This window comes from Mesocricetus auratus, unplaced genomic scaffold (genome assembly GCF_017639785.1).
Source record: "Mesocricetus auratus isolate SY011 unplaced genomic scaffold, BCM_Maur_2.0 Super-Scaffold_100004, whole genome shotgun sequence".
NCBI lineage: Eukaryota > Metazoa > Chordata > Mammalia > Rodentia > Cricetidae > Mesocricetus > Mesocricetus auratus.
The window spans coordinates 1516925-1529746 of NW_024429189.1; the positions used below are offsets into that span (position 1 = coordinate 1516925).

Genomic DNA, 12822 nt, shown 5'->3' on the forward strand with positions numbered 1-12822 from the left:
TCAGACTGTTCTGTGGGGAAACGTGGCCAGGGCTAGCCAGACTAGGCAGAGAGGGCGTCTGACGGGTGCGCAGACCTGACTATTCTGGGCACCAGAGGCTGACAAGCCCTGCGGCAGACGTTGATGTCATTCAAACCCTCACTTTGGGGGATAGAAGGAAGGGCCAAGTATCCCGGAAATGCTTCGAGGTCTTACCATATCCTTGTCCCAAAGGGCCACCTATGCCCCAGCTGTCCCAGCCTCCTCTCATGAGCTCAGTTAATGTGTACTCAGCCTCCAGAGTTTCAGATTTTATTTTAAAACAATAGTAAACAATTTCATTTATTTTCTTAAACCACCTCACACTTGGCTTGTCTCAGGCAAAAAGTAAAAAATAAAAATCCTAGGGGGAGGGAGGGAATGTGACTGACCTACCGCCCTAGAAACCAGCCCTGGCCCTGGTGTCTCGGGTTTGGACACAGCCTTTAACAAACACAAAGGAAAGCACCAAGGACTTGTGCTTCAGCAGCAGGCTAGGAACCTCCACAGAGAGAAGGGGGAGGCTTCCAACAGTCCCCAGGGCTGGCAGCTTCAGTTCTGGAAGCATCTCCACAGCTGTGGCAGGGCAACTCAGAGAGAGGCCCCAAGAGGGACTCCTTGCAGCTGGGCAGGTGGGGATCAGAGAGTCCACACCCAGGCAGCCTCCAGGGTCAACGTGCACACAAGTTTCCAGCCTCCAGGGCAGGAACAAATCCAGAACACACAGGGCAGCTGAGGGGGAGGGTATGAGCACTGCCACACTGCCGGAGTCCTGGCTCCTCTACTTTGTTCATGTGGGATGAAGACAGACTGCTTGCTACCGGATGGCCAGACAAAAGGAACTGTAAACGCTTGGTGTCCCCACCATCTGTGCAGGCTCTTTTGTCGGGAAGGGATGACTGTCTTGGGGACAGAGGACCAGAGAAAGCCCTTGTGATGTGGGGTCGCTATAGGGAAGAGCACAATGACAGCAGCTGACGGACAGTGCTCACTCTGGGCCCTGCCCCCAGACAGGGAAACACTGACAAGGTTCTGGAATCGCAACGGTGGCAGGGACGGCGGGGGATGCCTCACTCATGGGCCCCGGGCCCCACTCAGGTCCAACAGGAGGCAGGCTGCCCCACCTGTGGCTCAGGACACAAGGCCTGGGAGCTGACCTGGGCTCCTCCGTACACTGGGCAGCCACTGCAGAGCTGCCTCTTCAGCCTGAACTTCACCATCCCAAAAAATAAATAGTGTGCACTCCACCACCTGGAGTTCCTGTCTCCAGACCAGAGGACTGAGCCACTATGCTCTACCCACCCCAGGGCCCATGCCAAGAGCACTTTCCACCCAGTCAGGAGCTGGCAGCAGCAGAGCCGGGGCCTCTGGCCATATGACCCACAGAGAGCAGGCCCTGCCAGGGTCCTCGATGAGGGCCTATCTAAGCCCTTTGGTCCACCAAGTCCATTAAAATTAAAATAAGAAAAAAAAAAAGGCTCCACTTGGTGACTTGGGTCTGTAGAGGTCCTGCTTCACCCTCTGTCCATCATCCTGTCAGTCCTGCAAGGCATGGTGCAGGCCAGATTCGGAGGCTTGACCCAGCCACACCTGCCAGTCACTGCAGTTTTGTTCCCAGCTTGCGTTGTCTGTTCCTGCAAAATGGGATGACTTAGACATGCGGGTGCCTGGTATTACAGCTATCCTCTCTGCTCAGCCTTAACGAGACAGGCAAATGCTCACCCACAGCCACCCTAACCAGAGCCAGGCCAATCAGAGCTGCTGCCACGGGCTGGAACCTGAAGAGGGCCAGCATTAGGCTGAGCTGTATCATGATGACCCAGGGGATGGCAAAATGGGGTTGGGACAAGGAAGGCCAGTGGTACTTGTCTGGGCCTGACTAATTGTGGGGAGCTCTGCTGCTACCACCAGACCAGCTACAGAAAGGAGGGGTGCTCTTCTGGTGGGAGGTGCAAGCAGAGGCACACAGAAGGGGCTGCCCGGGACAAAGGCCTTCTTAGAGGGGCACAGGCAGAATTACCGCTGTTCTCTAGAGGGGCTGGCTGAGGCTCAAAATTAACAGTGCTCGTGTAAGGTACCCGTAGAACTAGAAAGTAACCATGGCCCACAGCCCTCTAACACTCCCCGGGCTCCTCACAATGTCTTCATGCACGCATGCTGTTCCTCTTCCCAGATGCCTCTCTGTCAGGCCCACTGTGAAAGGCCTGCTCATTTGCATCGCTCAGGTCTGCTTCCTCCTGGGAGGCCTGTGGACTGTCCTGCTCTACTCTAGGATCCTGTCACTAAGACTCTAAGCTTTACTCCTTAGCGGAGATCACATGGACTGGCATTCCATCCTCATGGCTCAAGAAGGTGAGAGCATGGCTGTCTCACTGTCCCCTGCACACAGCCTGACACGGAGCAGGTGGCAGCTGGCTGAGCAGGGCCAGGCAGTGTTGGCCACTCTGGGAGCCAGGTGGAGAGCCGAGCCTGAGGCATCTGGGCCTTTCTGTCGCTAATGGGATTGCCCTGCCCTAACCCTCAAATCCCCTTTCCTCATGGATCCCAGGCTTTGCTCTTAAGCTCATTAGGATAATGTAGACCTTCATGTCCTAACACATTGCCTAGCTGCCGAACAACCACCCTGCTCTGCACTGCCCAGTGGCTCCTATTACCGCTCTTGGAAAATCTTCCAGGCCTCCTCTAGAGCCTGGCCTGCTCAGCTCCCCTCAGAACTCCACCCGGGACTGGGGAAGAGTTTAGAAGAGTGTGAGTCAGGAGAAGCCAAAGTCCAGCTTTGCCCTAACTTGTACTTGGCCTCAAGCTGGTCCAGCTCAGTGTGCCTCAGCTTACCCAGATAACAAAGCTAAATGGTTCTGAGGGTGGCCACACTCATGAGCTCTGAAAACCCCAAGGCCTGGCTCTCTGCATCTGGGCTGTAGAGGGTAAAAAGCACACATGGGGCCAGCAATTAATCACCAGCTCCCTCCCTCCCTCACTAACAGACAGCCTAGGCTTCCTCCTCTCTGAGACTAAGACCACAGGAGAATTCAACTTCAGAAATGGAATCAACTTCAGAAATGGAAACAAGTATCTAGCTCCACCTTCCCCACCCCCCCAACCCCCCCACCCCGAGACAGGGTTTCTCTGTGGCTTTGGAGCCTCTCCTGGAACTAGCTCTTGTAGACCAGGCTGGTCTCGAACTCACAGAGATCCGCCTGCCTCTGCCTCCAGAGTATTGGGATTAAAAGCGTGTGCCACCATCGCCTGGCTAAGTATCTAACTTTTGAAGAGCCTTCCAAATGAGGGACAGTGTTGACTACTGTGCCCTGAACTCACCTGGCTTCTGCCCTGGTTACTGTGTACTCAAACCAGAGCACATTGGGAATGAGGCTTGTGTCCCGGATGAGGAAAAATTCGGAGATGGGCCTGGAGAAACAGATACCCAAAAGCCAGGGCATTGGTGAGGGCATGAGCCTACCACCAACCCAGATGTCCCAACAGTTCCTGGAGTCCTACAGTCTCCACTGCTCCACGAGACTCTGGCTGACTTCTAAGTCTCTAAGTGCTGAAGCAAGGGCAGAGGATGGCACTCTGGCTGCTGAGCCTGAAAGACCCATAAGGCCCTGGGGGACTTGGTAGCCAGGAGAGTAGGCACTATAGCCTCATGCCACTAAAGGCCCAGACACTGGGTCACTCGGGGCTCTCCAAAGATGGGCATGCCTGCAGGAGGGGCAGGGAGGGACACGGAGCTAGGAAGGGATGGGGAATTGGTTACCAGGCTGCTATCCTGGGGAACAGTGGGGTGAGAACTTCTTGGGTGAAGATGAACCAAGCGATGGCCATGAGGCTTCCAGCAATACCCCCATAGAGGACCTGGCTCCAGGTGTGGTACAGCAGGTAGACCCTGCGACAAGGCCAGAAGGGAAACTGATGAGGTCCAACCAGGAATGAGCTTGCACAATACCCCATGCACAAGGGTGAGCTCCTGGGGACTCTGTGTGTGCAGATGTGAAGACACACACAGAAGAGGCACTTCCAGAAGGCAGCAGGGACGCTGGAGCAGCCCATCTCCAGACCTGCCTCCTTCCTGGCCAGCTCCTAAACTGGTGCCTGTCCACAAAGGTGTACCCGCCCTCACCCCCACCCAGGCAGGAAGCTGGGGACAAACTGCCGTTACATTCCTGGGCTTAGCCTGCTGTGTTAGAAAGGGCAGCTGGAGCCCTGGCTGTTAAAAGTTCCTGTCCCAGTCCTACCATACAGACTCTGGGCCCAGGGTCCACAGGGACTGTTCAAAAGAGACCAAGATCCTAGCAGGACCTCAGGCGAGCAGGCTGCAGGGTGGGGCTCCTCCTCCCTTCATACCTGCTGTAGGAGACGAGAAAGGCTGCGGTGAGGAGCCCTAGGGAAAGCACATGCCTCCACAGCAAGTCCAAGAACCTGGCGTTATTTGTTTGATGCATTCTGGAAAAAGAGGTACATAAGACAGCCTCAGCCCACAGCCTGAGTAAGACCCTCCCGACTACCATTGCTCCCATCCAAAAGCCTACTGCAGCAGTCTCCAGCAGAGCATACCTACCACGGGGGCCAGGGGCGGGGCTCACCTCAGATACAGGAAAAGGAAGGAATAGACGGAGAAGAACCACATAAACTGGGAATGGCTGGAGGGCATCCCGTACTTAGTGCCCACTGCCGTGTGTGGGCCTGGGGGAGAAACAAAACAGGGCATCATGGGAAGACATGGACTTCCTCATAATGTCCAAGGTGAAGCCCTGGGTCTTCGAAGTCCCAACCCTACCTCCACAGGGCCGAGGCTCCTGGATGACGTGTTTGATCAGCCAGTTGACGCCTTCATTCAGTGCCAGGCCCCCAAGGAATGAAATCTGCTGGGAAAGATGGGCACTCAGCTGGGCCAACACCCAATGACCGTGGCCTCTGACTGGACAGTCCAGACCAATGAGTAAACAATCTGGACCCAGCAAGGAGACCTCCAGGCTTTGCAGAGTAAGGCACTGCAGACTGAGAGAGGGCTCTGGGCAACGTGGGACCAGAACTCACCGTGTGTAGCTCCCGCTTGAATATGATGAGGGTCACAAAACCAACAATAACAAAAATAGGGCTGAGGCTCAGGTAGGCAAGGAGATGGCCAGAGAGATCACCTGTATGGACAGAGGAACGGCATGAGGCAGGTCATGGGCATCAGAAGAGGGGTCAGTCCTCTGAAGGTCCCAGAGCCCAGGGCCATAGCCATGGACATCCAGGTGATGTGCCAACTCCCTCACAGCTGTAAGGGGTGTGCCACCATCCACGAAAAGCCCACATATCAGGAGTTTCAAGAACATGCCTCTTTGTCCCCATCTTACAGAAGGAACTAAACCCTCTTTGTGGCTATGGGACTTGCTCAAGTAACATAATCAGAGAGAGGTGGACCTGGATGAACCCCAGTCTCTGGCCTGGTCTACATACTGTACCCATAAGTCTGCCAGAGGGGGCGTCTGAATCCCAAGGTCTGGTGCAAAACATGTCTGGGCTCCTCCGTCTCTGGAGAAGCCTGTGCTCGTCCAGACACCAGATACAGAGCCACATTGGAGACGCTGACGGGGCCAGCTCAAAAGTGGCCACCCACAGCACTTAGCAGGCAAGGCATTGGTTTTCCCACTCCCGCCAAAGCCTGCAGGGAGAAGTGAGGACCACTGGCCTCTCTGAGAGACAGCTGAAGCTTAGAGGCACAGTCCCTTGTTCACAGGTGGGTGACTCAGAAGCCATCATTCACTTCCTGTCGCAGCATGAGCTGCTTGCAGGAACACGGATATAGAATTACCTCCCTAGACCACACTCTCTCTTGTGGGGCAGCGTCAGTAGTATCTTTCCCACAGCTGTGAAGAGCGATGTAAAATGCCCAGCATGACCTCGGGCACACAGGACACTCCCACAGTGGGGCTCACAGAGGCTGGGTGAACCCAGTACGGGAAATGGCCCGCACCAGCAACCCGGCTTTACACATCAGGCAGGTGCCCACACAGAGGGCAGAGAACAGATTCCAGGCCTTAAGAGATAGATGCACATAGACCTTATCAGATCCAACCAGGAAAACTGACTTACAGTTGGCCAGTGACTCGGGTTCAAATGCTGTTATTGCCACGGGCCCACTAAATAACATGTCTCCCCAGCCCTGAGGTTCTGACTGTCTCACAACTCAACTGATAACTGCTGGGCTATGAGGACAGGGCATGGCTAGGGCCCCTGAACCTCTGACCAATTCCTCAGGTTGCAAGCCAAGACCCTCAGGCTTTCCTGTACATATTTCCAGGGACTCTGGCCTCAACTCTCTCCGATCCCTCTCCTGCCCTTGGGACGTGTCTCCTTAGGCCCTGCTTACCAGGCTCTGTGCAGTCCTGGCCCACTTCCCTCCCACCCCCTGCTCCAGTTGCGGGAACGGAACTCTAACTCCCTGAACACACTGTGCTGTCCTATTTCCCCACCTGTGCACACGTGACTTCTCCCACCAGGGTGCTACATAGGTGAACTCAGCAAACAAAAGCTACAAATCCCAAAGATGAGCCTGACAGATGGGAGACTTGTGACTGGGCCATTGTTCCTGAGTCACTAGTTAGTTTAGGTAGCTGTGGGGTGGGTGCCTCTCTTTGCCCTCTTACACTTCAGGTCCCCTGAGGGTAGTCACAACATCTCTACACCCCACTGTCCTCTGAGTGGAGCAATGTGTGACATTCCACAGGACCAGACACCGTGTTAAACAGATAAAAGGAACATGTTCAGTATACTGAGGGATTTGTAGTGCAGGGGTTCCAGAAGAGTATCAGGGGACTGGATTTTACCAGATGGCCTCAGGCTCAACCAGGTGCCACATCACACATAGTCTGTATATGTCATGGTGTTCCCAGAGGCAGGTGCCCTGTAAGGTCATGAGCCCTCCAAGAAGCTACTCTAAAGTCAGGAAGGGAAAGGCAGGAAGATGTGGAGGCCCGAGTCAAGTCTCTCCCCCTCTCCAGGCCTGCTCTCCCTCCTCCGGAGCAGAGACTTTCCACAGAGCAAGAGTACAGGGACGTCACCATTTCAAACCCAGAGCCGGCTCAAGGCCTAGCGCTGGGGATGCTAAGGGGATGCAGAATGAATGAATGAGTGGATGGGTGGGTGGCGAATGGGCACTTGGATAGGGGCCGATGCTGGGTAGGGCTGCCACAGCCTTGAGTATAACCCAGAATACCCAGAGCCAAAGTTCTCCCTGCCTGCGGCCCTGCGCTCTCAGCAGAACCGACTTCTCCCTTCCTGGACAACCAGAGGTCAGCAAGGGGCCCCCAGCAGCTGCTCAGCAACAAACATCTATCAGTAGAGATATAAACTGCAGGTATTTGCTGGGTGTTCCCTGTGGGCTAGGCCCTGTGCCCGGCACCTCTCAGGCCTGTGGTCCTTTGATTCACACACCATTCCAGAAAGGAGACACTGTTCTTAGAGCCACTTAGAAAGATGAAGCGCCCGGAGTGACGGTGCCTCCCCTGGAGCCCGGAAATGTCTCACCCCAAGGCCTAAGCTCCGCACCACTCCACAGAGCCGAGCCGGAACTTCAGAACCATGGCTAATGGACCTTCCCACCAGAGAGGCGGGCACTCCCAGAGGCGTGTCGGATGGAAGCTCTTACAAGTCAAGCTCCCGGGGGCTCCGTGCCCCCCTGGCGGCTAGCCTCTGTCCCACTGCTCAGGGCGTGGCGCTGCAAATCCTCCTCAACCTGGCCTGGACTTGTACACTGCCTGCAACAGAGAGCTTTCTCTAGCAAGCAGCCCGCAGCGTAGTGAAGGAAACTGGCACTCCCTGCACGCCCCGGCAGGAGAGCGGCCTCTCTGGCTCAGGGGAGGGCGGGGCACAAGGGACAAGGTCCAGGACCAGATCCTTGCCCGCCCCACCCAAACCTCGGGCCCAGGACAGCCCACTGGGACCCCGAGACCCCGGAGAGCGACTCGGCCGCGCAGCCGCAGAATACACTGGCGAGCGGCTCACAATTTCGCCCAGCTCATCGCCGCCCCACTGCGCCTGCGCGGCGCGCGCGCCGGCCGAGCCCCTCCATGGCTCGCTGTTTGACAGTTCCCACCGCGGTGCTCCGGCGCCCCCACGCCGGCCCACGCGGCCTGGAGCGCCCGAGGCTGAGGCGCCGGCTCCCGGAGAACGTCCTCGGGACCGGGGCCGCCTCTTACCTGCAGGGTACTCGACGTGGGTGAGGGTCACCGGCCGCCATGAAGCGGGGAGCGAGCACTGTCCGTCCGCTGCCATCTTACCCGGAGACCGGGCTTCGTCGAGCAACCAATGGGGAGCAAGGGGGGCGGTGGTCCTGACCTATCACGCCGGGGAGGCGCCACGCACCCAATCCGAGGCCGATCGCAGGTAGTGGCGCAGCCATTCAGTGTGCGGGCCGTGAGGCTGGCCCGCGCGGCGAATCAGAGAGCGGGGACCCTCGCAGCTCTGCCAGCGCCCAATCCCGGGCGAGCGCAGGTAGTTGTCTAGCCAATCAGGAGAACGGAGGCTTCCATCGCAGGACTGAGTGCAGAACAGCCAATCAAAAGGTCAGCCTGGTTCGGAGTGTGGGCAGGAGGAACCAATCAGGCGCTGTCTCGGGGGGCGTGTTGTACTTTGGTGGGAGCTTTGGTTCGGCTGGCACCTGCTCCCAGAGCAAAGGCTTCCAGGAGTCCTGAACGCGGTGGAAAGGGAGTGTCGGGGCACCACAGGGTCTGAATCCACTCAGTTTGAAAACCAAAATCAGTGTGTCACTATGAAGCCCAGGCTTATCCTAGCATCGCTTTTGCCTCACCCTTTCAGGTTCTGGCTTCCTGTCCATACACGTAAACTGAAGCCAAAGACGTAGCGCGAATTATTTTTTCTGCCGTTTATTGACATACAGGAGTCACAGTTCTGCAAAGGGGCCTTTTGGTCAGAAGATTATGCGCCCTAACTCCGGAGACGGAGCACATACTAGGCATCTTAGATGGAATGCTACTGGTTCCATCAATAACGTTATGTGGTAGCCGGGCGTTGGTGGCGCACGCCTTTAATCCCAGCACTCGGGAGGCAGAGGCAGGCGGATCTCTGTAAGTTCAAGACCAGCCTGGACTACCAAGAGAGTTCCAGGACAGCCTCCAAAGCCACAGAGAAACCCTGTCTCGAAAAAAAACAAAAATAAATAAATAAATAAATACCTCCAAAACAATACAGAGAAACCCTGCCTCGAAAAACCAAATAAATAAATAAATAAATAAATAAATAACGCTATGTGGTGAGGCGACCTGGGAACATTTTCAACACGTCCAGATGTTCCGTCTACCTTTTGTTTCCCTAAAACATTCTTGAGGAAACAGCCACACCTCCCACCCACAGCCTAGGCCAGGTAGTCTGTCTCCAACTCTTTCCTATGCCGTTCCTCTGCTTGGAATGGGCACACGCATCCCGGCCCCATTTCCTGGCCCCTACTCTTACTTATCTGTCAGTTCGTACTTACCGGTCCCCAAGGTTAAGAGAGGGACCTCCACAGAAGCAAGAGGATCTCTGTGAGTTCAACCCCACTCTGGGCTGCCTCAAAAAAGCAAAACAAAACCCAGAGGGGCCTCCAGTGCTCTTACGGTTGAACCCCCTTTGCCTACCTCATCTCTGGCTACATTACACTGTCATTATTTCCTTGTCCGTCTCTGTCAATAAGCAATGGTTCTCTGACCTCACTGAACCCACAACATGTACAATAAAAATGCAGGTTCCTGGGTCAACCCAGTAGATCTGGCTTGGAGCCTTGACCTCCACATTCTATGTTCTTGGGTTTCTGATACAAGTGGTTGTAACTCCACCTTAAAACAAGCAGACAAACAGGCAACTTACATAAAAAACATGGCCCAGCCGGGCCTATCATGTAGTGATAAATGACATAGTACAAGTTCCCAATAGATGACCTAGAATAAATACTCAATAAGTCACATGGTTCTTGTGAGGTGAAGTGAGAATAAACCAGAGGTCATTAGCCAGAGTGGTTTAGTTTGGCAGCCTGCGGAAGCCAGGACTGGGTAGGTTGGGGACTTGCTGGTGACTCAGAACCCAGCTGTGGATCAGGAGGCCCCTCCCCCAGCTGTATTCAGCGCCCCCCCACCTCCCCAGCCCAGCCTGAACTTGTCTGGGTCAGCTGGCCTCAGCTCTGTCACCTGCCCTTAGCGCTCTCAGACACTGCCATTATTAGCCTCTGAAGGAAAGAGGTGTGAAGAATGGCCGTGGGCTTCCTAGAATAGTTCTCTGAGACGGGGCAGGCTGTGCAGCCTCTCGTCAGCAGGCTGCAGAGGCAAAGTCCCTGACACACGGGGAGAGCACTCCTGAGGAAGTGACAAGACGAGGAACTAAAGAAATGTGGGAGTCATGGGGTGAGTTTCTGGCAGAGGAGAGAGCGTGTGTCCCTGCCCTGCGGTCCAGTCTGACTGTGTAAAGGACCCCAGGATGCCGAGGGAGGTGAGCTGGGCCACTGAGGACACGGTTGGTAGTAAGGATGAGAGGGCTCTGGAGGGAAAGCAGGGAAGTTGATTTGCTCTTTTATTTATTTATTTATTTATTTATTTTATTTAAGGCAGGGTCTCACCATGTAATCTTGGCTGGTCTGGAACTCATTATGTAGAAAATATGTAGGCTGATCTCAAACTCAGAAATTACCTGGCCCTGCCTGCCAAGTGTTGAGACTAAAGCTATGTTCCACCACATCCAGCTTGCTCTTGCTTTTTTTTTTTTTTTTTTTTTTTTTTTTTGGTTTTTCGAGACAGGGTTTCTCTGTATTGTTTTGTAGGCTGTCCTGGAACTCACTCTGTAGACGAAGCTGGCCTCAAACTCACAGAAATCCAGCTGCCTCTGCCTCCTGAGTGCTGGGATTAAAGGTGTGTGCCACCAACACCCAGCCTCTTGCTAATTTTTTAAAAGATTTATTTATATATTATGTATACAGGGTATGCCTGCAGACCAGAAGAGGGCACCAGATCTCATTATAGATGGTGGTGAGCCACCATGTGGTTGCTGGGAATTGAACTCAGGAAGAGCAGCCCATGCTCTTAACCTGTGAGTCATCTCTCCAGCCCCTATTTTAGCTAATTTTTAACTAAATACAATATCTAACTGGGTGGCATGACCTAAAATTACAGCATCTGAGAGGCAGAGGCAGGAGGACGGAATTCCAGCCCATGCTGCGTAGTATGTTCCAAGCAGACTTGATCTACATAATGAGACTGTCTCAAAAAAGAAAGGATGCACCAGATGGAGCATGCCTATAATCCCAGCACCTGGAAGGAGGTAGGAGGATCAGGAGTTTAAGTCATCCTCAGGCCACACAGTGAGCTCTTGGCTAGCCTGAGATACATGAGAATATGCCTCAAAAATAGAAGAAAAAAACAACTAAACTAAAAACCAAAGAGTGTGACTTTTATGCTACTCCTGGTGGTGTGCACTTATAATCTCTTCACTCAAGAGCCTAAGGGAGAGCCGGGCGTTTGGTGTCGCACGCCTTTAATCCCAGCACTCGGGAGGCAGAGGCAGGTGGATCTCTGTGAGTTCGAGGCCAGCCTGGTCTACAAAGTGAGTTCCAGGACAGCCTCCAAAGCCACAGAGAAGCCCTGTCTCGAAAAAAAAAAAAAAAAAAAGAAGCTAAGGGAGGACCAAGTGTGTGTGTGTGTGTGTGTGTGTGTGTGTGTGTGTCCCCATATGTGATATTCTTACAGAAAGTTCCAGGAATCAAATGGATATAGGTCAATGTGTTTCAGAAGCTGAACATTCTCCAGATAGCTGGGCAGTGGTGGTGCACACCGTTAGTCCCAGCAAAGGCAGGCGGATCTCTGGGATCTCTGGGAGTTGGAGGCTAGCCTGGTCTACAAACGATGTTTCAGGACAGCCAAGGCTACACAGAGAAACCCTGTCTCGAAAGAAAAAAAAATCCTCCAGATAGGGATGGCCTGTGCAGTCACACTAGGTGACACCTAGTGCTAGACACCAGGCATGTCTAGGCTTGCAGCTGCTGAAAGCAAACCCTGCAGTGCAGTAAGCTTCTCCCAGTGGGCACCGACTATGGGAGCTGCTGATGCTGTGGCCACAGCTGTCCTTGTCTCATGGGGTGAACTACTAGCTTACTTCTCATTGACTCTTGGAGGACATTTGGGACCAGGGCACCTATCTCAAGTGTGGGCTGAGCTACAGTTCCCATATGGGTCTACAGAGGCAAAGTAAATCCATGGGTACATCACTGTTGCTAATGGAAGTATGTCCAAGAGACATTGCAGGGTTCCTTGACATGGCAGAGGTGACAAGATCAGACCTGCTGTGTAGGTGAGGGGTTCTGCCTCCAACTTCTCTCTCAGAGATTTAGACCAATGGCATCTGAAATCCTTCTGATCCATACCATAAGATGCTCCTCCTTGGTCCCTTGTGCCAGTCACAGCAGCCCAAAGAGACAGCATTTGTTCATTCTTATTTTATATGTATGGTGTTTTGCTTGTATGTATATGTCTATATACTGTGTACATGCAATGCCTGTGGAGGTCAGAAGAGGGCATCAGATTTCCCCTGGAACTGTAGTTACAGATCCAGGCATCCCTATAGCCACAGGGTCTCAGGACAGGAGCTAGCCTGTCCATCATCTCTTGACTCCTCCTCTGGAGGCAGTAGCAGTAGCAGGAGGATGACACTGAAATCAGAGGCATGGAGTTTGACTCTGAGCATTCTGATTGGTGCACAAAGCCACAGCAGAGGAAGCATATCTCCCCTGGCCTTGAGTGCTGAGAGGTGGCTGCCCTCTGGGTTAGAGGTCATTTA

At 53.9% G+C, this 12822-nt stretch overlaps 1 protein-coding gene across 3 annotated transcripts; it reads right to left on the bottom strand.

Annotated features, from left to right (window-relative positions):
• Positions 1-277: 277 nt before the first annotated feature.
• On the bottom strand, positions 278-8406 carry Dolpp1 (dolichyldiphosphatase 1). 3 transcript variants are annotated; one of them, XM_005085491.4, is made up of 8 exons: positions 8205-8406; positions 5056-5156; positions 4796-4880; positions 4602-4701; positions 4363-4461; positions 3776-3904; positions 3337-3426; positions 278-1652 (listed from the first exon to the last, which is right to left on the bottom strand). In XM_005085491.4, the coding sequence occupies exons 1-8, from the start codon at positions 8278-8280 to the stop codon at positions 1616-1618; spliced, it is 717 nt and encodes a 238-aa protein (XP_005085548.1). In that variant the 5' UTR covers positions 8281-8406; the 3' UTR covers positions 278-1615. The 3 variants fall into 3 exon arrangements, with proteins under 3 accessions (XP_005085548.1, XP_040600979.1, XP_040600980.1); XM_040745045.1 differs by lacking the exon at positions 8205-8406 and adding an exon at positions 7655-7929; XM_040745046.1 differs by lacking the exon at positions 8205-8406 and adding an exon at positions 7534-7627.
• Between the last annotated feature and the right edge of the window lie 4416 nt (positions 8407-12822).

Excerpts from the sequence above, each read along its gene's own strand:
- Dolpp1 (XM_005085491.4), bottom strand. The coding sequence starts at position 8,280 with ATGGCAGCGGACGGACAGTGCTCGCTCCCCGCTTCATGGCGGCCGGTG. Across the intron at positions 4,881-5,055 it reads TCAAGCGGGAGCTACACACG|ATTTCATTCCTTGGGGGCCT; the intron begins GTGAGTTCTGGT and ends CTTTCCCAGCAG. Across the intron at positions 1,653-3,336 it reads GTAACCAGGGCAGAAGCCAG|GAACAGACAACGCAAGCTGG; the intron begins GTGAGTTCAGGG and ends CCCATTTTGCAG.